Below are 23,303 nucleotides of genomic sequence, written 5' to 3'. Positions count from 1 at the left end.
AGTTAAAGGAAAAGGTAGTACATCTTATGATCTAGCTACACCTCAGGGGAAGGCTCCTGTACAGGACACAGCTTGGAAGTCGTCACGCCCTGGATGGGTTAAATTGAATACTGATGGAGCATTTTCTTTGGAAGGAGGAGCGGGCGCTAGGATGATCTTACGTGATAACGTCGGCACTATCATTTTTTCAGCTTGCAGAGACTTGTTCTCATGCAAGGATGCCTTAGAAGCGGAGTTGTGCGCGTGTATGGAAGGATTGTCTTTTGCGATCCAACGATCGGACCTTCCGATCAAAGTCGAGATGGACTCGAGCATCGCAGTGGCAATGATTTCAGGTGAAAAGTTGGACCAGTCAATCTATACATCGTTGGTTGTGGAAATAAAGTCTGATTTGCTATTTTACAGCTGAGTGTTTTGTAATTCGTCGTCATTCGAATTGTTGTCCGTCCGTTTTTGCGCCGAGATTCGCGCTGGTTTTGTTTTTTGTTCGGGTTCGTTTCCGGGTCCGCTTTTTTTTTGCCGGGCGCGGTTTTCTGTCCGCCCGTTATCGCCGGTCCAGCTCTGTTCGGTTTTTGTCTTGTTTGAATTTGGGAGAGCGTGTCTTTTGCACTTTCCCCATTCTGGACGCTCTGTTTCGATAAGCTCGAGGGCGAGCTCGAGCGGCATAGCACAGTAGGCGATTCTCTCTGTCCATGGCGATTCTCGCCGCTCAATTTTGATTTCGGTTCCTTTCTTTTGTTCCTCTCTCCCGCTCTCTTCCGCTCTCTGCCCATGTGCTTTTTGCTTGCGTCTTGGTTCCAGATCCAGGTGAGTTCATGTCGTTCCTGTCGTCGTGCCCTTGTCGTCTCGCACGCTGTTGTAGTTGTAGATGCATGATGTTGTTGACTCCCTGCTGGAGGTGGAGATGACTGATTTGTGTGTGTGCCGTCGAGCACCTGCTTGTAGTTGTAGATGCATGACTTTGTTGACTACCTGCCGGAGTTGGAGATACGTGATTTGTGTCTTCCCGAGCACCTGTTTTGTAGTTGGAGATGCATAATAGATGCATGATTTTATGGTTGACTCCCTACTGGAGGTGGAGGTGCGTGATTTGTGCGCCTCCCCGCGCCGCTGATGTAGTTGTAGATGCGGTGGTTGTTTTCCTGTCTCCTGTCCGGGTTGTTGTAGTTTGGGGGATTATGTAGATGTGACACCCCCCCCCCCCCCCCCCCCCTCTCAGGTGCGTGATTCCGCGGATTTTTGTGTTCTGGTCTATTTATTCCTGATGCTTGCTGCTGTATGCAGCTATGTAGCTTGCTTTTGTGCCTATACAGGGTTAGGTTTTTTATCATGCTGATGTATAATTCACCTAAGATGTTTGTATGATGTTTTGAGTTCAAGCAGGCATGTATTTTTTGAGTTTAATTTCAGTGTAATTTGTGACAGCGCATTCAGTGTAATTTTCTGAAGGGAGTTGGGGGATTATGTACATGCCCCCCTTCATGTATAGCACTTTTCAGTGTATTCTAGCCAATTTTTACAGTGTAATCCCAGCATATTTTGTTCCAAGTTTACAGTGTAATTTGTCCTGCACTTACAGTGTAATGTACCCAATGTTTACAGTGGAATTTGTCCTGCACTTACAGTGTAATGTATCCAATTTTTACAGTGAATTTGTCCCAAGTTTACAGTGTAAGCTACACATTATTTACAGTGTAATTTTATCCCAAGCTTACAGTGCACTTTGTCTTGCAGTTTTTTTTACCTAATGTTTTTCCAGTGAATTGTCCTAGTGTAATTACAGCGGATTGGAAGTGTAATTTGAATGTAGTTTTACCCGACAATGTCACTGTACTTTGCTTGGATTGGTACTATAGGACTTTTCAAATGCTTCAGCTAACTTTATTTTTCACCAACTTTTACTCTATAGTTTCTATGGTTCAGTACTGTAATTGTCAGTTAGATTACAGTGATTTTGTATGTTTTAATTGGATGCCTTTCACTGTTATTTAACTTCTTTTTCCTTTTTGTCCTCCTTGTTTATAGGTTTAAATGGGTAAGCTACGGAAAGCCTCTCATCCGGATGTTCCTGTAGTATCATCTTTAGAGAGTGCAGATTCTGGGGGTGAACCTTTCGTGCCTAATGATTTTGCAGAAGATGGTTCCTGTTGCAGATTCATGTTGTAGAACAGGTTTGTGTTCCAGGGATTGGATTCTCCTCCCCCATCTTCGCTTGCTGGCATTTCCTGATGCAATTCTGCCTCCAGTGTCTGCAAAGTAAGTTTATTGATTGTTAGTGTGTTTTCCTTCGGCATTTTCCTGTAATAGTTATTCAGCTGTTGCTTTGCTTACATTGTCATCTCTTGTTGTGATGAAACTGTCATCTGATTTGCTCCTGGAGTTTTCGTAGATAGTTTCGGTGATGTTCATAGATCCCTCTCCTGAATGTACGTGCAAGGTTCATCACAAGTTCTTTTTTTAGACATCTCCTGAATGTACCTGGTATTTTTTTGATTTTGGGATTTTTACCTTGTATATAATGTCGGAATGAAGGAGCGCAGTGAAAGAAAATGTTTTTATTGTTAGCTTTTTACCCTTTTATGTATTTTAAACATATTCCCAAAGCAATTGCACCTCACATTTAGTATGAGTTCTTCCTATGGCAATCTTAGTAGATCCTCTTCAGTTACTACCCTCATCACGCTCCTCTCCCGTGACATTTGGAAAGCAGAATGTCAGTGTTAACATAATCATGAGCAGCAAAGCGTTTAGTAATAGATGAAAGTTTTTTTTTTTGAAATGCTTCTTTCTATTGGGAGAGGGGCAGGAGATAGTCCCTGTATTTTCTAGGGGTTTTGCACTGCAATTTACTAGGTACTTACAGTGTAAAAACCCTTAGATTTGCACTGGATTTTTACATGTTTAATTTCACACTGGAATTTCTAGGGATTTTACAGTGGAAAATTTCCAGGTAGCTACAGTGTAATTTTCATATTTTACACTGTAAGTCTGCATTTACAGTTTAATTTACTATGTAATTTACACTGTAAGTACATCATTTGTCTTCACTGCATTTTTTACTCTGTAAAGTGTACTTTCAATGTAATTACACCATTTTCTTTACTCTGGAATTTATGGGAAATCTACACTTGAAATTTCTAGGCACAAGACTAGTTACATGGGGATTTACACTGTAATTTTCTAGGATCTACACTGGATTTTTGACTAGATTTACACCGGATTTACATGGGGATTTTTTATGATGTCTATGATTTACACTGTAACTTCATCTTTTGTCTACATGCTTACAATGGAATTTATGGGGATTTTACAGTGTATACTTTTCAATGTAATTCCATCATTTCTTTATTCTAGAATTTATGGGAATTTTACACTGGAATTTTCTAGGTGCAAGAGTAGTTTACATGGGGATTTACACTCTAATTTTCTGGGATTTACACTGGAATTTTGACTAGTTTACACTGGAAATTTACACTATAATTTTCTGGGATTTTACACTGGAATTTTGACTAGTTTACATGGCGATTTACACTGTAATTTTCTGGGATTTTACACTGGAATTTAGACTAGTTAACATGGGGATTTACACTGTAATTTCTGGGATTTACACTGGAAATTGACTGGTTTTACATGGGGATTTACACTGTAATTTTTTGGGATTTTACACTGGAATTTTGACTAGTTTACATGGGGATTTACACTGTAATTTCTGGGATTTACACTGGAAATTGACTGGTTTTACATGGGGATTTACACTGTAAAATTCTAGGATTTACACTGGAAATTGACTAGGTTCCTGAAATGTTTTCTGATGTCTATGATTCACACTGTAATTTTTGTGTATTTACAATGTATAATTTACACTGGAATTTATGGGGAATTTACAGTGTAATCTGTTAGGAACAAGACTAGTTACATGGGGATTTACACTGTAATTTTCTGGTTTTTTACACTATGGAATTTTCTGGGATGTTCTCTGATGTTGATCTATCTGTTTTGTACATGAAGGAAACTCCTTCAGTTTTTGTTCTTGCAAGAGGTGAAGAGAGATGATGGATGAGGGAGTTGGTGTTCGACTGTTTTTGCTGACCTGTAGATGATCGTGTTGTTGATCTCCCTGCTGCTTCTCCTCAGGTACATTTCCCTCTCCGAATTTTGTGTTTGCTCTTCCTTCTCCTCCTCCCCGATCTGCCATGGCTGCCTCTCCCATGGGCGGCTCCCAGATTTGTTCTAGCCCTGTTTTGTGGAGGGGCTTGGTCTTTGCGTGCGTTGCAAACTTGTTAGCATGTGCTATGTGGTCCCCTGATCGGGAGGGGGGTTTGTTTGTCCAGGACGAACCGCGTGAGATGTTTACCCGACCCGTTTAGGTGTTCTTTTCTGTTTTTTGATGATTTTGCTGCTAATACAGATGTATTGTGTTGATTGGTCGGGAAATTTGACTGTTTTCGAATTAAAAAACAGTCAAATGTCAAATAGACAGTCCCAATAAAGTATTATTCTTCTTCCTCATCAAAATAAAGCGAGCGATAAACTAGCTAGTCTTGCTAGAGTCGAGGGTCGGACAATTACGTGGGTCGGTTCAGGCCCGGAGGAGATTTTGTCAATTGTCCGAGATGATTGTAAGAACTTGATTTTTGAGTAATACAAGTATTATTCCCGCAAAAAAAAGGTTAGATCTTCCTACAATAGAGTTCTTTTACCATTTCCCACTATTTTCCTACTGTACTACATTTGAAGAACACCGTAGCCGCGCAGTTGGCCCATGGCGGCACGGCTCTCCCTCCTCCTCAACCCGAACCGAGCAGATGGATAAGAACATGAACAGAAACGGCCAACGCGCGACGGGTAAAACCATCTCCCCGGTGTGCCAAAGAAACAAGCCACGCCTACCCGATGCCATGCGCGCTGATGCGCAAGGCTACAGCCAAACAACGGCGCAGCATGCCTTATCGTAACAACCACGTTTCTGTTCGAAGCTCTTCGTCATTCATCTTCATCATCCATGCACATGCGACGCTTGATGTAGCCACTTCGAATACACAAGTTGCACACATATGACGCCATCGAATACAATTTCAAATCCTAAACTGATCTCGGCGCCCCCCTGCCGCGCGTATATATCTGCTCCACTCGCCGAGCTCGAGCTGCACACTCCTATCATCCCCGCTTACACACGCGGTGCTCTGCTCACACAAGCACAATGCCCAGTTTGCACAACAGCACCCCGGCGATGGCGCAGTGCTACGACACGCCGGAGGGCGTGGACATCCGCGGCCGTTACGACCCGGAGTTCGCGGCCATCCTGACCCGCGACGCGCTGGCCTTCGTGGCCGGCCTGCAGCGCGAGTTCCGCGGCGCCGTCAGGTACGCCATGGAGCGCCGGCGGGAGGCCCAGCGGCGCTACGACGCCGGCGAGCTGCCACGGTTCGACCCCTCCACGAGGTTCGTCCGGGAGGGAGAATGGGCGTGCGCGCCCGTGCCCCCGGCCATCGCGGACCGGACCGTGGAGATCACCGGCCCCGCCGACCCGAGGAAGATGGTCATCAACGCGCTCAACTCCGGCGCCAAGGTCTTCATGGTAAGCCCGCGTGGCCGTACGTACGTACAAGTGCAGCACCAGGGCCCAAAGGTACGTGCATGTAACAAAGTAAAAACGTGACGTGGACGTGGCAGGCTGACTTCGAGGACGCGCTGGCGCCGACGTGGGAGAACCTGATGCGCGGGCAGGTGAACCTGCGGGACGCCGTGGCCGGCACCATAAGCTTCCGCGACGCGGCGCGCGGCGGCCGGGTGTACAAGCTCGACGAGCGCACCGCGAAGCTGTTCGTCAGGCCGCGCGGCTGGCACCTGCCGGAGGCGCACGTGCTCATCGACGGCGAGCCGGCCATCGGCTGCCTCGTGGACTTCGGGCTCTACTTCTTCCACAGCCACGCCGCCTTCCGCGCCGGCCAGGGCGCCGGGTTCGGCCCCTTCTTCTACCTCCCCAAGATGGAGCACTCCAGGTAAGCTCATACTAGTTCGTGTGCCCATTTCGTGATGGTTCATTCCTGCAAATCGAGTCGAGCGTACGTGCATGCAGGGAGGCGAGGATATGGAACGGCGTGTTCGAGAGGGCGGAGAGGGTGGCCGGGATCGAGCGTGGGAGCATCCGGGCGACGGTGCTGGTGGAGACGCTGCCGGCGGTGTTCCAGATGGACGAGATCCTGCACGAGCTGCGCGACCACTCGGCGGGGCTCAACTGCGGGCGGTGGGACTACATCTTCAGCTACGTCAAGACGTTCCGCGCCCACCCGGACCGCCTCCTCCCCGACCGCGCCCTCGTCGGCATGGCACAGCACTTCATGCGCTCCTACTCCCACCTCCTCATCCGCACCTGCCACCGCCGCCGCGTCCACGCCATGGGCGGCATGGTAACAACTAAGCGCTCGTCCATTCCCAGTCAATTAACTCCGCTCCACGGGTGATCGATGCGATTCAAATTCAATTGACAGGCGGCTCAGATTCCGATCAAGGACGACGCGGCGGCGAACGAGGCGGCGCTGGAGCTGGTGCGCGGGGACAAGCTGAGGGAGGTGCGGGCGGGGCACGACGGCACGTGGGCGGCGCACCCGGGGCTCATCCCGGCGATCCGGGAGGTCTTCGAGGGCCACCTCGGCGGGAAGCCTAACCAGATCGACGCGGCGGCGCCCGTCGACGCCATCACGGAGGAGGACCTGATCCAGCCGCCGCGGGGGGCGCGCACGGTGGAGGGGCTGCGGCTCAACACCCGGGTCGGTGTGCAGTACCTCGCGGCGTGGCTGGGCGGGTCCGGCTCCGTGCCGCTGTACAACCTGATGGAGGACGCGGCCACCGCGGAGATCAGCCGCGTGCAGAACTGGCAGTGGCTCCACCACGGCGCGGTGCTGGACGCCGGTGGCGTGGCGGTCCGAGCCACGCCGGAGCTGCTCGCGCACGTCGTGGAGGAGGAGATGGCGAGGGTCCAGGAGGAGGTCGGCGCCGACAGGTTCCGGCGGGGGCGCTACAAGGAGGCTGGCAGGATATTCATCCGGCAGTGCGTCGCGCCGGAGCTGGACGACTTCCTCACGCTGGACGCCTACGGCCTCATCGTTGTGCACCATCCCAGAGGGGCGGCATCCAAGCTCTGACTGGGAATCTAGATTAAGAACGCTGCCACATGCATACACAAATACATAGTACCTATATTGGCTGTGTTGCTTAAACAGAATAATCATCTGGGAGAGAAAGAGCAGAACTATACTATGAAAAGTTGCGTTAGATTTTCTGTGTCATATTTCTTACTCTTTGGATCAAAGGCAAATATAATAATTGAGATTTAAAAAAGGCAAATATGTGTACCCACAAAGTGGAGCTTATGACGTGGTATCAACTATTCAGAACCATCACTTCTCAAGCTCTACATATCACTGCTAGTTGTACTGCAAACATTCAACATGAGGAGGTTCTAATCGACGGCAAACATCTCAGATTTACAGCACCAACTGAAGCTACGACCCACTATCCTACAGCGCAGATCTAAATCAGTTAAAAGACTTTGTAGCATCAGCATGGACAGGCCACTTTTACACATTACATCAACGATGAGCTTTTTTCTTTATGCTTTACAAGATCGGCGATGTGATATCTGATGATCAAATATTGCCGATATCTAAGTGTAACTCCCCAGAGCTAAGAGCATGATCACAGCCGTGAGGATTCCAAGGATGCAACCAGCCACCACCTGACATGTTAAAAAAAGTGTTTTTACATCCAGCATATCACGCATATCGGCTAATCATTGTTATCAACATAATATATCTGACAAGAGAAATGCCCAATCTTCCGAGACGAGCATAAGGGGGGGAAACGGGCACATATACCGACCATAGGGTCGAGGCAACTAGCAATTATTTGTCCCAATTAACTTATGAGATGTCATTTGCATTCTAAGTATTTGTTCCTGAAAGAAGTTTGCTATATCATATGATGAAACTATTCAATAATTGCAGCTTTGGTGCATGCTACAGATAATAAATATCTTTCGATATGAATTATTCGAGAACTGTTGAACTAGCTCACAAAATGATGCTCTTGAAAGGATTTTTAGTAGTTAATCTTCTATACTTTTCTGCTTCATATATCGACAATCACATTTTCCTTAACTTGCAAGGCCACAAACATCAATATATGGAAGCTAAAGCATGTGAGCTAACCTGAGGGACAGTGTGTCCAAGAATTTCACGCAATGGCTTTGTCTCTGCCAGTGGATGCTCTATAGGCAGCTCGTAGACAATTTGGTTCAACACCTGATAGGATTTGCATCAACAGTATCAATCTCCATCTTTCTTCAGTGTCACATAAAGTTTGAAAGACCATAACTGATGATAGGACTGGGTAAACAGGACAAAATTATCCTCTCGCAAGAAAATGACGTCACACTTCTATGCTATTTTTCTTTACCCAAATGATAAATGCCACAAGTCAGGTGCGTGGCACTCCCGCCCTGACGTTTTTCGATGGCAATTCCAGACACGCAAGGATGGCAAATTCCAGTGACACACGGCAAGTTTCTGCCAAAAATAAACTGAAGCACAAAAGTTGCCATGCTTGGCATCCTCGCGTAACTAAACTTGCCATTGAAACCGTTCGGAGTTGCCATGTTCTCGTACCTGACGTTCGGTACTTATCAGGGTCCTTTCTTTATTATATGTCAATGGGGATCTTTAAACATACAGTTTTCATTATCTAAATTTCCTGTTCACACGTTAAAAAGTAGTTAATCAAGTCCAGGCCAAACATATATCCTAAGGATACTCATCAACTGTTTATCAAATGTTCAAGGTAATCAAGGCATATATCATTCAGCCGAACATAGAGATAGTGGCCAATTTCAGGGGTATATCCTTAGTTATGCACTTATGCATGCTCCTCATACTGCATGCATAACTTACTGCGCATTGAATTATACATTGAACATGCGTAACAACAGAACAATCTCAATCTCGGATAACCATTTAGCTGTAATTTTTACATACAGGTCTTGTAAGTGTTGTTTCCAGCATTATGAAAACCTAGCAAATCACTGTGTATCCTTGATTTGAGTACAGCAAACTGAGAAAGTCTAATGCAATCTAATGAATGCAAGTATATGTGCAATTGTGATTCAATTGATAAACCTCAAGTGAGATAATAGAAATCAAACAGCAGTCCTATGTGAAAAGACTGTATGCTAGTTATAGATAGAAAACATATGCTTATTAGCTTATAATCAGGGCAGCCACTAAACAGCCTCACATGCTAGTGCATATTGCTATTTCACCACAAGTACAAGACCTTTTAGGATGAGACTGACAAACCTCTGCCTGTTTTCCAGCATGCAACCGAACACCAAAAGCATCATGCATCACCTACAAACAAAACCAAAGGTTTTAGGCATACATGTCTTTCATGTCGAAGTGCATCATTATTATATATCACTGTTCAGAGGCTGTGAACTATGAATGCTGCCAGGGAAGTGCTGTTCAGCAATAGTTTCGCAACATACAGCAGCAAATTTCAAAAGCAATGTGCAAAGTACCGCATGAAATCAGAAGAGATAAATAAAGATGAAAGCAAACAAATGAATGCAAATAATCTGATATTATCCTCTATATTGGGATATTCATGCAATAGAAGTAGTCAAGTCTTAAGATCATCTGCTTATAATATATGAGTACATAATAAAGAATCTCAAGCTACTCACCACACATGCAAGTATCACTGAAGTTGCAAATGTAGCACTACGAAAGCCTTCTTGGATACCAACAGACACTGCAAGTGCTGTCACTGTGGCTGAATGTGATGATGGCATCCCTCCAGAAGCTATAAATTGCCTGGCATCCCAACGCTTCTCTTTATACCTACATAAAAACCCCAAAAAATGATTTAGAGAACACCAAATGCATATAGTAGGACAGTTTAGCATGGTTTTTACCAGTTTACCCATGCTTCTAAAATAAGTTTGATTCCAAAAATTATATGAGTTTGGCAGAAGTGCAATTTGAAACACAATCCTTGCCCCAGTCCCAAATCAAGCTTGAAGATAGTTATACAGTTAGGGAAATGGAAGGCCACCTCTTACATACTACTAAAATCATATATACCAAGGCACCAGCTTGAAGATAGATATACAGTTAGAGAAATGGAAAGCCACCTCTTACATGCTACTACACATCATACTCCCTCCGTTCCATATTAGTTGTCGCTGATTTTAACTTTACTAAATCAGCAACAACAGACATGGAACGGAGGGAGTGCATAACAAGGCAGACATGAGCGATCAAATTCCACGGGGTGTTCTCAAATTTCTGCCCTGATGCATATTCAGGTGTTGGTGCATGTTATTGAGTCAATAAAAACTTGTTTTTATCGAACAAAGGTGTCTGCACATATTCAAATGGCCCCCAAACAATTGGTTTTCTTATTTTGAATTAATATACTGCATGAGACAGCAAATGGTAATGTGCAGTTACTATAAGTTGATACCCTGTGAACTTGTGGTGGCTTTACACACAATTGGTGATGTAAATTGACATCACATCATTTTTAATGAAAATGGGGCGGGGGGCCCCTTTTCTTAAAAATAAATGACATCACAAATTGTCTACAATCCTCTTAAAAAATATTCATGAAAAAATTCTTACAAAGGAAGAGTTTGAATGGATTGAGATCACAGGATCACAGATCTAGCACTGCCACTGAGGGTAGGGCTTACTTCATGTCCATAGTTTAGTAACAACAATTTTGCTTAAATTATCAGGAAATCGAGAGTTAATTTTGTCACTTACTTTGCCAATAGACACTCTTTAAAGTTCAAAAACAAAGCCACTCTTTGCAGCGAACATACATAACTCTTATGGGAAGGATCATCACAAAGTAGATTAAACATCTGAGTGGGATTAGAACCAAAATAAGGAAACACAGGTAGTAGTATTATGTAACCAACTCGGCTCTAGCATTAGACATGAAGCAAATTTGCTTCAGAAATCACAAATACTACAACCCTAATCTGGCAGTAGAACCAGAATGCATGTGAAAAAAAACAGGCCTCTAAGTGCCTCACCAAACCATCCGAATGACCCTAAAATGCTCTCAGCTTAATAGCTAAAACCTCATGACTATGAGTAATGTGATCCACTACTTACAGACGAAAAACATACCGAACAAGTACACAAACTTCTGGCACGTTTTTTGTCCTAGTTCGGTAGCTGTAAGCATTCGTCCAACTCTCACACCACGTGGCATATCTGGCATTTCCGTTTGCCTCGTTGACAAAGTATTCTGCTAGTGGTTCATGAATAGCTAGTTTCAGAAGCAATGGGCGCAGATCATACCAACACGGCGAAGCGAAACGCAGAAATAAGAGGAAGATCTCGCTAAGCTTGGCGGGGATCCACAGCCTAGCCACGAAACTGATCCGCCGAATTATAAAACGAAAAAAAAACAGCCTAAATAAAATTAGTCAAATCCCGTTCCTAGCAGGTCTCAAATCCAAATCTCCGTTCACCTTCGCGCTAAGCAGATAAGCTGCGAACTCCCGGACACCAAAATCACAATCGCTCCCACCGGCTCCGCAATGCTCACGCAAGCAGCAGCCCGAGGAGCGGAGCGAAACCCTCGGCCAGAACTGTAACGCGGGGCAGGGGGAGGGGTGCAGCCAGCTCACCAGGTGGTGAAGAACTTGGCGGACTGCGCGACCGCGAAGGCGAGGAGCCCCGCGACGAGCGGGTAGTTCACCACGGCGGCGACCATCTCCAGCTAGGGCCGCGTCCCCTCGACCGATCTCCGGCGGAGCCCTCGGGTGCGGCGCGAGGGGGAGGATTCGAGTTCGGCGCGGGGAAGCAACGGGGGGAGAAGGGGGTGATGGCTTCGCGTTCCTTCTGCCGTCGGCTTTTCCCCTCTCCCTCTCTCGTTCTCCTCCTGTGTGCTTTGGTAAATTCTGCGTGCGTGCGTGGATGCTCGCCGCCCGAGCAACTCCTCCTCCTCTACTAGTCTTCGGGGCTACGCCCACAGAGATCGACCGACGCGAGCACGAATATTGCTTTCGGGGGTTGGATTCCGTAACACGGGAGAGTCGTTCCTCGTTCGTTGCCCTGTTGGAACGGCACGGGCCCGGCCGCCTGACGTGGTCCCTCCGTTACGGACGGCTGGCTGGGATCGATAGCGAGTGCCTGAATATGCTTCGGGTCGCTAGATTTGAGCCGCGCGAATATGCCACGCGGCCGTGAAGTGTTGAGGTGGTTCGAGTACGGCATCAATCTGGTAGCTCGCGTAATTATAAGACAGCTACGTGTTCACCGGTGCAACAGCAACCCGGCTTACGTGTTGCTTGAGGTGGGAGGCCGCTGGTCCATCGGCTGTCCAGATGCAGTACCGTGACATTGCCACGATTTCAGTTTGGGGCATTCGGTTTGGGTGTGTTGGGTATATGGCTGTGTGCACGCCTTGTCTCCCGTGCCGTGTCGGAAGATGCAAATCTGCAGTCTGATTGTATATACCGATTGCATCTGTCTGCAAGCGACATGATAAACACCATGGCTAGGCCCCCATGGTTCGTATCTCGGCACACAGGACACGGTGTTCCAGCCAAAGCCGTGCGCTCCCACCGGTGGAGTGATGGGAGGATGCAATCAATTCAGAAGTGGATCTACCGGACAAACGCTGCAGGACGCACCGCCTCAAGCTGTACTGCACGATCAAGGAATGGATCGGTTCACGCCAAGAATGATAGGGGCGCCCTACCAGGACCCACACCGTGCTACCCGGAACATATGCGAATATGCGACGGCAGCATGCAATGAAGCTGCCCACCACCAATGCTCAGATCGGAGCTGACAACGGCAAATGCAATGAAGCCACCAAACTGCTGATTGGTTGGCCAGTCAACTCCAGCAACTGCTACCAAGACTCGGCTGATGCTCCTAAGGGGTGTTTGGTTTCAGGGACTTTTTTGTGTTGGGACTAGAAAAAGTCTCTAACAAACCAAACATGGTGAGACTTTTTTAGGACTTTTTGCTAAAAGTCCTTAGAAGCACCTCCTTGAGAGTCTTTTTCAAAAAGTCCCAGGGACTAGAAAAAGTCCTAAGACTAGAGAACCAAACACCACCAAAGTAATATTACTTAGAATCACAAGTTTACAAGTTAGTTTTTTTGATAAAGGGTGCTTTTATTAACTCAAAATGTAGCATCCAGCGGATACAAAACATAAAGAACGACACCCGGGCCTCTGCATAGATAAGATGCACACAGCCATCAAACGAACAGTCTGACAAAAAATATAAAAACGACAAAGTGGCAACAGTAAAGCCATATGGGGCCGAAACTATGCCTATGTCGACGAAGAAGGTGGACCGATTTGGAGATTATGTTGTCACCCATGTTGGGTAAAAACCTCCCTGACCACACGCTCCAACCGCATACACACCGCCTTGAACAGCGATTGGTACTCCGTTCGGTGCAGAGTAGACCACATACGACGCCAGTGCGTACAACGGTAAATAACCTGTATAGGAGAAGAGATTTTGCCCTTAAAAACACAATCATTTCTACATAGGCAAAGCGATCATAGTAAGGCAGACGCTCCCACCCGTATTAGCGTACTAAAAGTACTAGTATTTATGCACGTGCAATGCACATCTTAAAATTAATGGAGTAATTTTGGCAAAACGAAAAAGTTCATATACATGCTGATGGATTCATGGTATTTTTTGTTGTTGATATAAGAATGCTGAATATAAGTATAGCAGAGGTAGATCAGTACGCAAGACCACAATTATGAGACATAGAAGAATTCGAAATCTGTACTTTGTTTTCTGTTATTCCTGTTCTACTCGCAATCTGCTTGGGCTCATCACATTTTTACTCAATCTGCAACATGACCCAAGAGGTACCATGTATGGGCCTTCTTATCTGGAAAGGGCGAGGTGATGGTTCTAGAACACCGTGGATACAACTGCGGTCACTGTTCACCACGAATCCTGCTGCTCCCAGCCATCGGATTTAGCAAACCAACGGTTACGATTGATGCTATAAGTCCAATTCAAGATTGGTATACTATATAGTAGTATAGACTTGGTATTCCATCAAGCCAGTGACCATATATATTAATAACACTTGTTGGTGGATACAAATTTGACGCTATTTGGTTTACAAGTTAGTTTTACATCAGATTATTACTAAGGCGTACTCCCTCCGTGACATAATATATGATGTTTTTTTTTGACACTGTAGGGAGCATATATAAGCATAACACAGCAACCCTCTCATCTATCGACCTAGTATATCACTGGTTTCTCTTTGTTTCTTTAATCAGGAAATGTCTCACGTCTCCTTCACAACAATGTCTCTGCTTAAGCCTCTTGATCCTGGCTGACCCGCTATCTTACATAGACAGCTTGAGTGAAAGGCCCGCGTGGTTTGCTTGCACAGATACTTCACACCGACGCGAACGCTGTCCCCTCTGCTGCAAACACTTCTTTTTTCCAAGAGCCTCTGCAAATTTATGGAAGCAACGGCGATCAGCGTTGACCATACGGAATAACTATTGGAGTGTGTACATGGGAGTGGGAACGAACCTTCTCTCTGGTTATATTTCTATCCGGTTCCTGGTTTCAAACTTAACTCTTAGACAACGGTTCTGATTGCTTGCTTGTAGCATTATTCACCCTTTCCAACGAATTTAACTAGCTCTGCTTTGGCGGCTTCTATGACCACTGGAAAATCAACCTCCATATAGCGTCCCCTGTTGGAAAAACTTCAGCCCGTGAGCTAAATCGGTGGAAAGAGAAGCTATACATACTAGATATAACAAAACGCGTCCGGAGAAAGAGAGAGACCAGAAGTGGTTTTTGGCCCAGGTAGCAGCTGGAAAAGCCGGGCTGGAGATGCCGTGCATAATCCTCGCGACGGCCCTCGGGGTGAATTTGGCAAACGAATTGCTCTGGAGGAATACCTGGCAGCGCAGTGAAGAAATTGTCAGGCGGGCCTGTGGCATCATTACCATTCAGTGGAAAAATGTATCATGGTATTAGTTCTTACCTTTATATCAGACTGCAAGAACGTGCTGCAGGAAGCAAAATCAAATGTTCTGTCAGATAAAACTTAGCACGGAACAGCGCAAGAAGCAAATGCTCTGGTGAGTTTTGTGAGAAGAGAGCACCCAAACCTGCTCTTGCGGAGGGGAGTACAGTAATCATCGTCTGGTGTGCCTTCCTTCTTGCTGAAGTAGTCTATAATCCTCTTCTGGATGCATGGGGTGTGCTCAGAACCAGAACAGCCATCTGTCTTTTTACAACCTTTGACAGCATAGTACGCGAGAGCAAACATAGCGTCTAGTTTCCTGATCTGTTTAAACAGCAAGCATCAGCAATCGGTTAATATGAATAACTGAGACGAAACTACCATTGATAAAAGCCTATTGAGTACATAATTTACTACCTCTAACAAATAGTACAATGTATATACTGATGGTCTGCAGCTACAATTTGAAGGACAATATTGTATGACAAGATATACTTATTTAGAAGGGCTTAAGAAACTGTTTACCACCTTTGAGTTTTCTACTTCAGAAAGCCATTTTGTGAGATTTGCTGAAAGAGCGTTCAAGTCATCTGGCCTTTTTAAGATCATATAACAGTAGGCTGGGTCTTTCAATTCATAAGATAGTTCTCCTGAAAACTGATTTACAGAGAGACATAATTAAATGTTACATAACATAAGGAGCATAACATAGAAGTGGTGCAACAGGATAAAGACAATAGAGAACAGACGATGAATCATTCCAAAAGCACAATATTTTAGCAAGTCACCACGAGCTATACCAGGCCATAAGCCTGTAACTACATGACCAAAGATCTTACAGTAGAACAGCGATAAGCAACAAGTGCCACAGCACAACTGATAATGAAAATATTTGCTAGGACATGGAAGTGTGATCATAAGTAACATGGTATACATAACAGAAAAACTAGGCTATATCAAGTGTGCCCATTTTCTGTAGCAATAGTGTGTGTATAGCAATTAACTAAAGCAAATGCAGTCAATGACTATTGGTGGCACATTACTGCAATCCATAGCAGGGCTGAAATGACCTACTACCTTGCTCCTAAATATAAGACGTTTTGGCAGTTTAACTTGAACCAATGGGGCGTCTTATATTTAGAAACAGAGGGTGTAACTGTTATGACCGGCATAGGGGCTTAGCCCAGTGGGTTATGGCCCAAGTATCTTAATTAGGGGCTTAGCCCAATTATCTTATCGTATTAGGATCGTTTGCTTAGGAGTCAAGTAAACCTCTCTATATAAGGAGAGGAGATGTATCAATCTAATCAAGCAAGAAGCAATCAATATTTGCTCGGCTTCCTTTAGGGAACCGGGAGACCTAAACCCTAGCCGCCTCCTGCCTTCGCCGCCGCTGCTCCCGTCGCAAGGACGGCGCCACACCGCCGGCCGCCGCGGACCAGCCCTCGTCCTTCCCCCTCCTTCCCCTACAACCTACGCCCTAGATCCGGTAGGGCCCTAGCTCCTACCAGTAACATATATGTTTCTATAGCAACATTTTTTCTCTCAAATACGCACCTAAACGCACATCATTTTGCATTAGAAGAAAACATTGAAATGCCACCATTCGTACAGCCAACAAAACCAAGCAAAAGCAAACCAATAACAAAAAAGGAAGCAAAACAAAATAAACGGTACATCTGTCCTACTGCTTCTATTGGGTCGCATCTTGAGGCCAGACATGGTTTCTGTAGCAACATAATCATGGGGGCGTAGCAACTGCCAGTTACTACTCGGTTGCTACAGATGCTAGGTACTATACTAAGTACACTGTCCATACCTAGGTACAATACAGCCAGCTGTTAATCTTCTTGAAATATGGGGGGAGTTAGGTACCAAAATGCAACTAATACAGAAAATGAAGTTACAAAGGTCGAATCAGCTGTTGTCTCAGTTTTGGCCTAACCTGACCTAGCTTAGTTGGTTTCTCTTTTCTTTGTCATATTGTATTTTGCTTAGGTTTTTGTTTTGGTTTGATTTTCATGGCCATCCTCTTCTTAATGACAACGACAAGCATTTTGATGTGTGTTCGAGAAAAAAGTTACAGGAAACAAAGGAACAAAGATCGAAGCATCCAGCTGGTTACCTACTACGTATTTGAAATTAAATCCTTATGTGCAGCAAACAAAATATAACCAGTGATTCAACTAAAAGAAATACGAAAGCAAGTGTGAAATTCTGAAATCAGCTCAAAAGCAATTCCAGTTTTGCTGTTTGATAAGCTTAGTGACACATATTTGAACATAAATACTCTGTCCCATAATATAAGACGTTATTACATCCAATATACTCACATATTGGATGTAATAACATCTTATATTATGGGACGGAGGGAGTAAATGATAACCATGGAATTCATGGACACCTCGAAAACACCACTCTAACTGGAAAAAATGGCGGTTTGTTCAGGCAAACCTTTAGCTTTTGCAAACGATCAAACACTTCATTCATTGTGATCCTCATATCATTAGCTACTCTTGGTACTTCGAAGACATAACTGCCATCCTTCATTTCAGACCTGCTTTTCCATACAGAATCAGAATCTTAGAGAGATGCAGCAAGTTCAGAAGAGCACTTCAAAACAGAAGTAGAGGGAACGTTTACTTATTTAGAATTGATCTAAGTAGTATATCCTTGTCAGCAAGCAGTTGCGGTGATGTCTGCAGCAATACAATTCAGTGAATCAAGAGAGTTAAAAGAAAAGGAGAAAAGTATAATATCTTATGAAAAGAACAATGAACATGGGATGTGCATGGTAATCATGTGCGAAGGTCACAATGTTGTCGAACAACTGTGGATTAACCATTGATTACTGGACACATACCATGGTCCTCAGCTGAGCACACTAAGAAAAAATTTGGTTCAAATGGTGCGAACCTCAGATCACTGGATAAGAATATACCTTGTGAAAATACAGTGTGCAGGTAACACTGAACTGAGGAAGTAAATGGAGATATTGCTCCTCGCCAATTTCCAGCTGTGTGAGGACTGTTAAAAGCACCTGCAGTGAGAAATTGTAAGGAGAATCATCTCATCTGAAGATTAGCTGGATCATCCAACAATTCAGATTATTCAAAAAGTAACCAAAATGCTTACAGGAAGTTTAAAAGCAAAGCAAATGAAGTTATTCCTAGGGAAAAAGGAAAATTTCAAATAAATCCTGTCACTATTGTTCAAAAGTTAGAAGGAAAGGGCACCTCTACATACTTTACTCCATATAACTAGCAACAATTGGTTTTTATGTAGATAAATTTAGGTCAAAACAATTCTCGCAGGGAAAAAACAGTAGATTTGTCAAAAGTAGTTTATAACAACAACAACAACAACAACAACAACAACGGAGCCTTTAGTCCCAAACAAGTTGGGGTAGGCTAGAGGTGAAACCCATAAGATCTCGCAACCAACTCATGGTTCTGGCACATGGATAGCAAGCTTCCATGCACCCTTGTCATGGTTAGTTCTCAAAAGTAGTTTATATCATTACTTTTTTTATGTTTTTTCCATAGTTCATTGTACTGTACAGTTCAAAAATGTAATGGTCAAACAAGTGTATTAGAAACCGTGCCAATGTCCAGGCGACATGAAAATATCACAAAGGTACTACTTGCTTCAGAGAAAAGGTTTAGAATGATGATCCTGGTTTGTTCTTGGGAACAACTGCTCTAGTCCCTAGATTAAACATTGAGATTTTCTTGAGACAGAAGACCAAGAAATATTGTCTATGATGTTTTGATATGAATGCTAATAGCATCTCTAAAATACAGATATAAAGCCGTCATTTAAGGTAGCAAATCCAATTTATTACAATGGAAATAGTTAAATTTGTATGTGACATCAAACAACCACTAACCTCCATGGTATGTCTGTCAAGTGCAGAAATGTATCAAATTAACTCGATATAGTGTAAGGTTGTGAGGGGACTTTCTAAGCACTGGTAAATGTGTGAATGAGAAAACAAACTACATGGGCTGATGGGACAGGCACAAACCTCTTCTTTTATATCAAACTTGCGTGAAGTAGACTCTTTAGGGAAGGAACAGATGCACCCCATCGTGTTGCCGGAGGAGAATATCTGGTTAAGAAATTTGCTCATTGCATATTCATCAATGCCATCGCTGCCGAAAGGGGTTTCTTAGAGTCATTTCACAGGAAATATACAGATGAGAGAACAAATAACATAGAAAATTAATTCACCTGTGTGAAAGACTGCGAATCTTATAGAATGTTGTTGAATCAAAAAGAAGGTGACAGTGTGATAACCGTCCATCCCTTCCAGCACGTCCAGTTTCCTGAAAGAGCATGTCCATACATTCTAGAAGAGAGTAGAATGGAGAAGTGTATATCACATCATGAAGTTCTTACCTGTATGTACTCTTCAAGGCTTTCTGGCAACCTATAGTGGATCACCTAAGGAAAGAATGCTTGTGTCAGTCCAAGTTAGCAGCAAATTATTATTTTACTTTAGTTATGAGCTGCGCATTTGAAAGAACACTGAAATATTTCTTGTTTTCAGATGTAATTGAAAATAATTATGTGGATATATTCATACCCCTTCGACATCACTCTTATCAAGACCCATGCCAAACGCCACAGTTGCAACAACCTTCCTCAAGGCGGGAAAAACAAAGTTAGACACCTGGCCTACATAATACAACTTATAAAATAGAAATACCAAGGAACTACGTAAGCAAGCATATACCACTCTTATTTTGTTAGAGCAGAACAGCTCCTGTACCCGGCTCCTCTTTTTCATCAAAAGTCCACTATGGTAGCTCTATAAAAATAGAAAATGTCATAAATAAAAAGTATGCGCGGCTAACTCATAACAAGCTAAAGATGGAATGCCAACCTTGGCATTAATGTTGTTATCACACAAGTGCTTACAAACATAATCCGTTTCTGTCTGTTCAAGATAACACGAAAAAGGTTATATATGCAGTATTGAATTGTATCAAATAACAGCTGGACAGGTGTGTTAACCATCTTTAGGTTGAGAAAGTTTAACCTGAAATTTGCAATAGACGATAATACTTCTCATATTGACAAAAGGGGGAGACTTTAATAGCAACATTAAATCCTTCAGCCTGTAACACAATATAATGCGTGATATCTCATTTGCCTTATTTCAAATATATACCATATTAAATAGACTCTGGTAACGAGGATGAGTAAACTACCTGTTATCACTCATGCTGATAGACAGCTTTAGATTTTCCCTAATTTGAGATGTCTGGATGAGATTACCAGATGGAATTTCTAAGGCATTAACTATCTCCTGCAAGGTTTGAGTTGTTGCAGTTGCAGTCATTGCAAGAATACATTGAATATTAAGCTTTCTCCGAAGTAGTGATGCTCGAAGCCTTAGATATGAAGGTCTAAAATTATGAGACCTGTCCATTTGGGAAAAATGAAAGATTAGATCATGAACTTAGATACACTAACACTACAAATGAACAGCAAGTACATAATAGAGTACGAAAACAAAGCAATGAAACTAACTGAATGTATCACAAAAAGTAAACGCAAGCATGGATAAAGAGAGTGGTAGAGCAGAACAAATATCACCATGCAGTCTAATGGCAGAGCTAATTTAAAATCGACAGTAAATGGTTGTTAGCAATTTAGCATTTGCTTATGTGAAAGCTAAAGGAAGCATTAATATTAAGATAGCAACATTAATCATATCTATGAAGTCCACGATAGATGATAGCTTTCTTATCGGTGCATCGGTCCCCCCCCCCCCCCCATCTGATTATGTGATTCAAATTTAGTTGAGTATTTCTTACCTAGTCAATGATATGTGTCTAAAATAGATTTGTTGTTATCTTGCTCAGTTGTATTCGCATAGCTGGTAACTGTGACTGGCCACTTATTTGACCAATTTAAAACCAGTACCATCCTAGATCACCACTTTCAGCTTGTTATTTTTGTATCCAGGAAATCAACTATGAAGATAGATCGCAGTGCCAACTGTAAACAAGTAGATAGGGGTGGTGTTGCTGCTCTCGGCGGCTGTGTATCCTGCCTTGGGTGTGTGCGTTTGTTGTGGTGGCGTGCGTTTGTATCGGGCTGTTGGTGATCGTTGCTTTATATATAAAGCGGGGCAGAAGCCTTTCTCGGTACTGTAAACAAGTATCTAGTGTTCTCAGCTGAACTAAGATGAAATATAAACTCACCATTCAGAAATGCAATGGGCTTCATCAATGACCACAAGAGATATTGGGAGTGTGTCCCCGAATATCTGCAGAAATTCTTCATTCAAGAATCTCTCAGGGGAAACAAAAAGAACCTGATAAACAATGGAAGCCATCTCAGAATAATGAAGCAAAATATAGGTTAACGTCACTACTGCGAAACATGTGAGGACAATTGGGTTCATATTTCGAATTTAAGACAAATTGTTGTTTCTCATATCCATATTCTTGTTACTACATCAACAAAATATATTGTGTTGAAATAGAATTTGCAAGGTATGCAGGGATGATTCTCTAGATAAGGCAAAATCAAAGCAGATAGTTGTTGATGCAAGAGTGGTCTGTTCAGAAATGACGCTTAAGAAAGCTGTACCTTTATTTCCCCTGCACGCAACAGCCGCAATGTTCCATGAAACTCATCACTCGTCTGAACGAATAAAACAGTATAACACTTATATTAAAAAACAATAATGAGTAGGACTAGCAGCAAGCATATAAAATTTTGCATTTACCTGACTACTCGCAAGAAGGCCTCCTGGGAGAAATGCAGGGAGCTTCCTCAATTGATCAACCATCAAGGACAGCAATGGGCTCACCACCAGCGTCAATCCAGGCAAAATCATAGCGGGCAACTGAGAGTTAGCATCAACACCATGTCAGAACTGGCCTATAACAAACCAATAACTCAAATTCGGCTGCAAACCTGATAGCACAGTGACTTGCCCGCGCCGGTGGGCAGCACAAGCACCGTCGACTCCCCTGCAACTACATTCTGGATGGCCTCAAGCTGACCCTCGCGGAACGAATCATAACCAAACACCTTCCTGAGCAAACCCTCGAGATTCTGCTCGGACGGGTCCTCTCTGGCTACCTCAACAACCTTGAGAACACCGTCATCACCTGCCGCCGAATTCTTCTCCCGCTCGAGGAGCGCCTCCGCTACGAAATCCCCTTCCTCATCGGCACCTGCCCGGGGCTTTCCACCGCCGGGCTGCTGCCGCTTCCAGGAGCGGTATTTCGTCGGGCGCCTGGCCTGCGACTTGAACGACTTCTTCCGGCCGTACCCATTGATGTTGAGCCGAACGAAGTTGCCGGGGTCCCCTCTCGGCCGCTTCGGCTGTTCGGCCGCGGCGGCAGGGGCCTCCGACACCGAGTTGGGGTGCACCCGCTTGGGCCTGAGCTGCGGCGGCGGGTGGGTGGCTGCCGGGGGCGGGGACGGCTCGGCGCTTGGTATCTCCGCGGGCTCGGACTCAGGCTCAGGCTCGAGCTCGGGCGCGGGGCCGGGGTTCGAGAATGCGGCGGCTGGTTCGAATGAGAGGTTGCGAGACTGGACGAGGCGGCGGAAGGAGGAGAAGGAGACTGTGCTGGCGCTGGCGGTGAGCGCTGACCCCGGGGCGATGCGCGCCGCGAGGCCGTGCGGGTCGGAGAGGGCGGCGGCGCGGATCGGAGGCGCGGAGGCGGAGGCGGAGGCGGAGGCGGAGGCGGAGGCGGGGGCGGAGGTAGAGCTGGGTACGGGCTTGGGCTTGGGTTTGGGCTTGCGTTTGGGTTTGGATGTGGGATCTGGCGTGGGACGGTGCTTGGGCGGTGCCGGGCGAGGTGCTGGTGAGCACCGGCGAGTCGGGGAGGCGGATACGTCGGAGAGGAGGGAATCGTCGGAGTCGGAGTCGGCGGCGTGGAGCGAAGAGTACATCGCTGGTGACGGAATTGGTGGTGCGGGGCGGTGGGTTGGGGGTGGGGGACGGAGTTGAGGAATTGGAGGGAGATTTGAGGAGATTTCCCGCCAAGCACCGGTTTGGAAAAGTAGCAAGGCCACCACAGCAGCGGGCGTTCTGTACAAACCGAGATCTCGATTGGTGAATTTCGGTGAGTCCGAACACGGTTAGAGCATCTACAACCACAACTTCCAAATTTCGCCTCCCAAACATCCACGGATGCGGAGAGCGACCGAACAACACATTAAAAATCATTTTTCCAATTGGATAATTCAATTATGAATTCTCAAATCCATACAATTAC

General features: G+C 44.8%; 3 protein-coding genes across 6 annotated transcripts; 1 reads left to right on the top strand and 2 right to left on the bottom strand.

Moving 5' to 3' along the window:
- Nucleotides 1–529: 529 nt before the first annotated feature.
- Nucleotides 530–7,266, top strand: LOC109768280 (malate synthase). Of its 3 annotated transcripts, XM_020327017.4 has the most exons (6): nucleotides 531–807; nucleotides 2,026–2,256; nucleotides 4,009–5,578; nucleotides 5,674–6,002; nucleotides 6,080–6,410; nucleotides 6,492–7,266. In XM_020327017.4, the coding sequence occupies exons 3-6, from the start codon at nucleotides 5,201–5,203 to the stop codon at nucleotides 7,143–7,145; spliced, it is 1,692 nt and encodes a 563-aa protein (XP_020182606.1). In that variant the 5' UTR covers nucleotides 531–807; nucleotides 2,026–2,256; nucleotides 4,009–5,200; the 3' UTR covers nucleotides 7,146–7,266. The 3 variants fall into 3 exon arrangements, with proteins under 3 accessions (XP_073364880.1, XP_073364879.1, XP_020182606.1); XM_073508779.1 differs by having other exon boundaries at nucleotides 530–2,171; XM_073508778.1 differs by having other exon boundaries at nucleotides 530–2,256.
- Nucleotides 7,267–7,309: 43 nt separating this feature from the next.
- Nucleotides 7,310–12,160, bottom strand: LOC109768290 (uncharacterized). Its single transcript, XM_020327024.4, has 5 exons — nucleotides 11,702–12,160; nucleotides 9,740–9,896; nucleotides 9,354–9,404; nucleotides 8,211–8,303; nucleotides 7,310–7,738 (listed from the first exon to the last, which is right to left on the bottom strand). Exons 1-5 carry the CDS (start codon nucleotides 11,785–11,787, stop codon nucleotides 7,667–7,669), a joined length of 459 nt encoding a protein of 152 aa, XP_020182613.1. The 5' UTR covers nucleotides 11,788–12,160; the 3' UTR covers nucleotides 7,310–7,666.
- A 1,952-nt stretch (nucleotides 12,161–14,112) lies between these two features.
- LOC109768302 (ATP-dependent DNA helicase Q-like 5) lies at nucleotides 14,113–23,036 on the bottom strand. 2 transcript variants are annotated; one of them, XM_020327049.4, is made up of 21 exons: nucleotides 21,991–23,035; nucleotides 21,800–21,919; nucleotides 21,661–21,714; nucleotides 21,270–21,382; nucleotides 20,271–20,483; nucleotides 20,099–20,177; nucleotides 19,943–19,996; nucleotides 19,793–19,867; nucleotides 19,643–19,696; nucleotides 19,456–19,500; nucleotides 19,288–19,382; nucleotides 19,082–19,208; nucleotides 17,996–18,094; nucleotides 17,698–17,753; nucleotides 17,509–17,611; nucleotides 15,583–15,711; nucleotides 15,200–15,378; nucleotides 15,073–15,097; nucleotides 14,871–14,986; nucleotides 14,610–14,776; nucleotides 14,113–14,526 (listed from the first exon to the last, which is right to left on the bottom strand). In XM_020327049.4, the coding sequence occupies exons 1-20, from the start codon at nucleotides 22,975–22,977 to the stop codon at nucleotides 14,692–14,694; spliced, it is 2,808 nt and encodes a 935-aa protein (XP_020182638.3). In that variant the 5' UTR covers nucleotides 22,978–23,035; the 3' UTR covers nucleotides 14,113–14,526; nucleotides 14,610–14,691. The 2 variants fall into 2 exon arrangements, with proteins under 2 accessions (XP_020182638.3, XP_073364878.1); XM_073508777.1 differs by having other exon boundaries at nucleotides 19,643–19,867; nucleotides 21,991–23,036.
- Between the last annotated feature and the right edge of the window lie 267 nt (nucleotides 23,037–23,303).

The sequence above is a fragment of the Aegilops tauschii genome, chromosome 2 (genome assembly GCF_002575655.3).
Source record: "Aegilops tauschii subsp. strangulata cultivar AL8/78 chromosome 2, Aet v6.0, whole genome shotgun sequence".
In the NCBI taxonomy this organism is placed as follows: Eukaryota; Viridiplantae; Streptophyta; class Magnoliopsida; order Poales; family Poaceae; genus Aegilops; species Aegilops tauschii.
The sequence above is the reverse complement of the archived record's forward strand: the minus strand, read 5'-3'. Positions and strand labels throughout refer to the sequence as shown.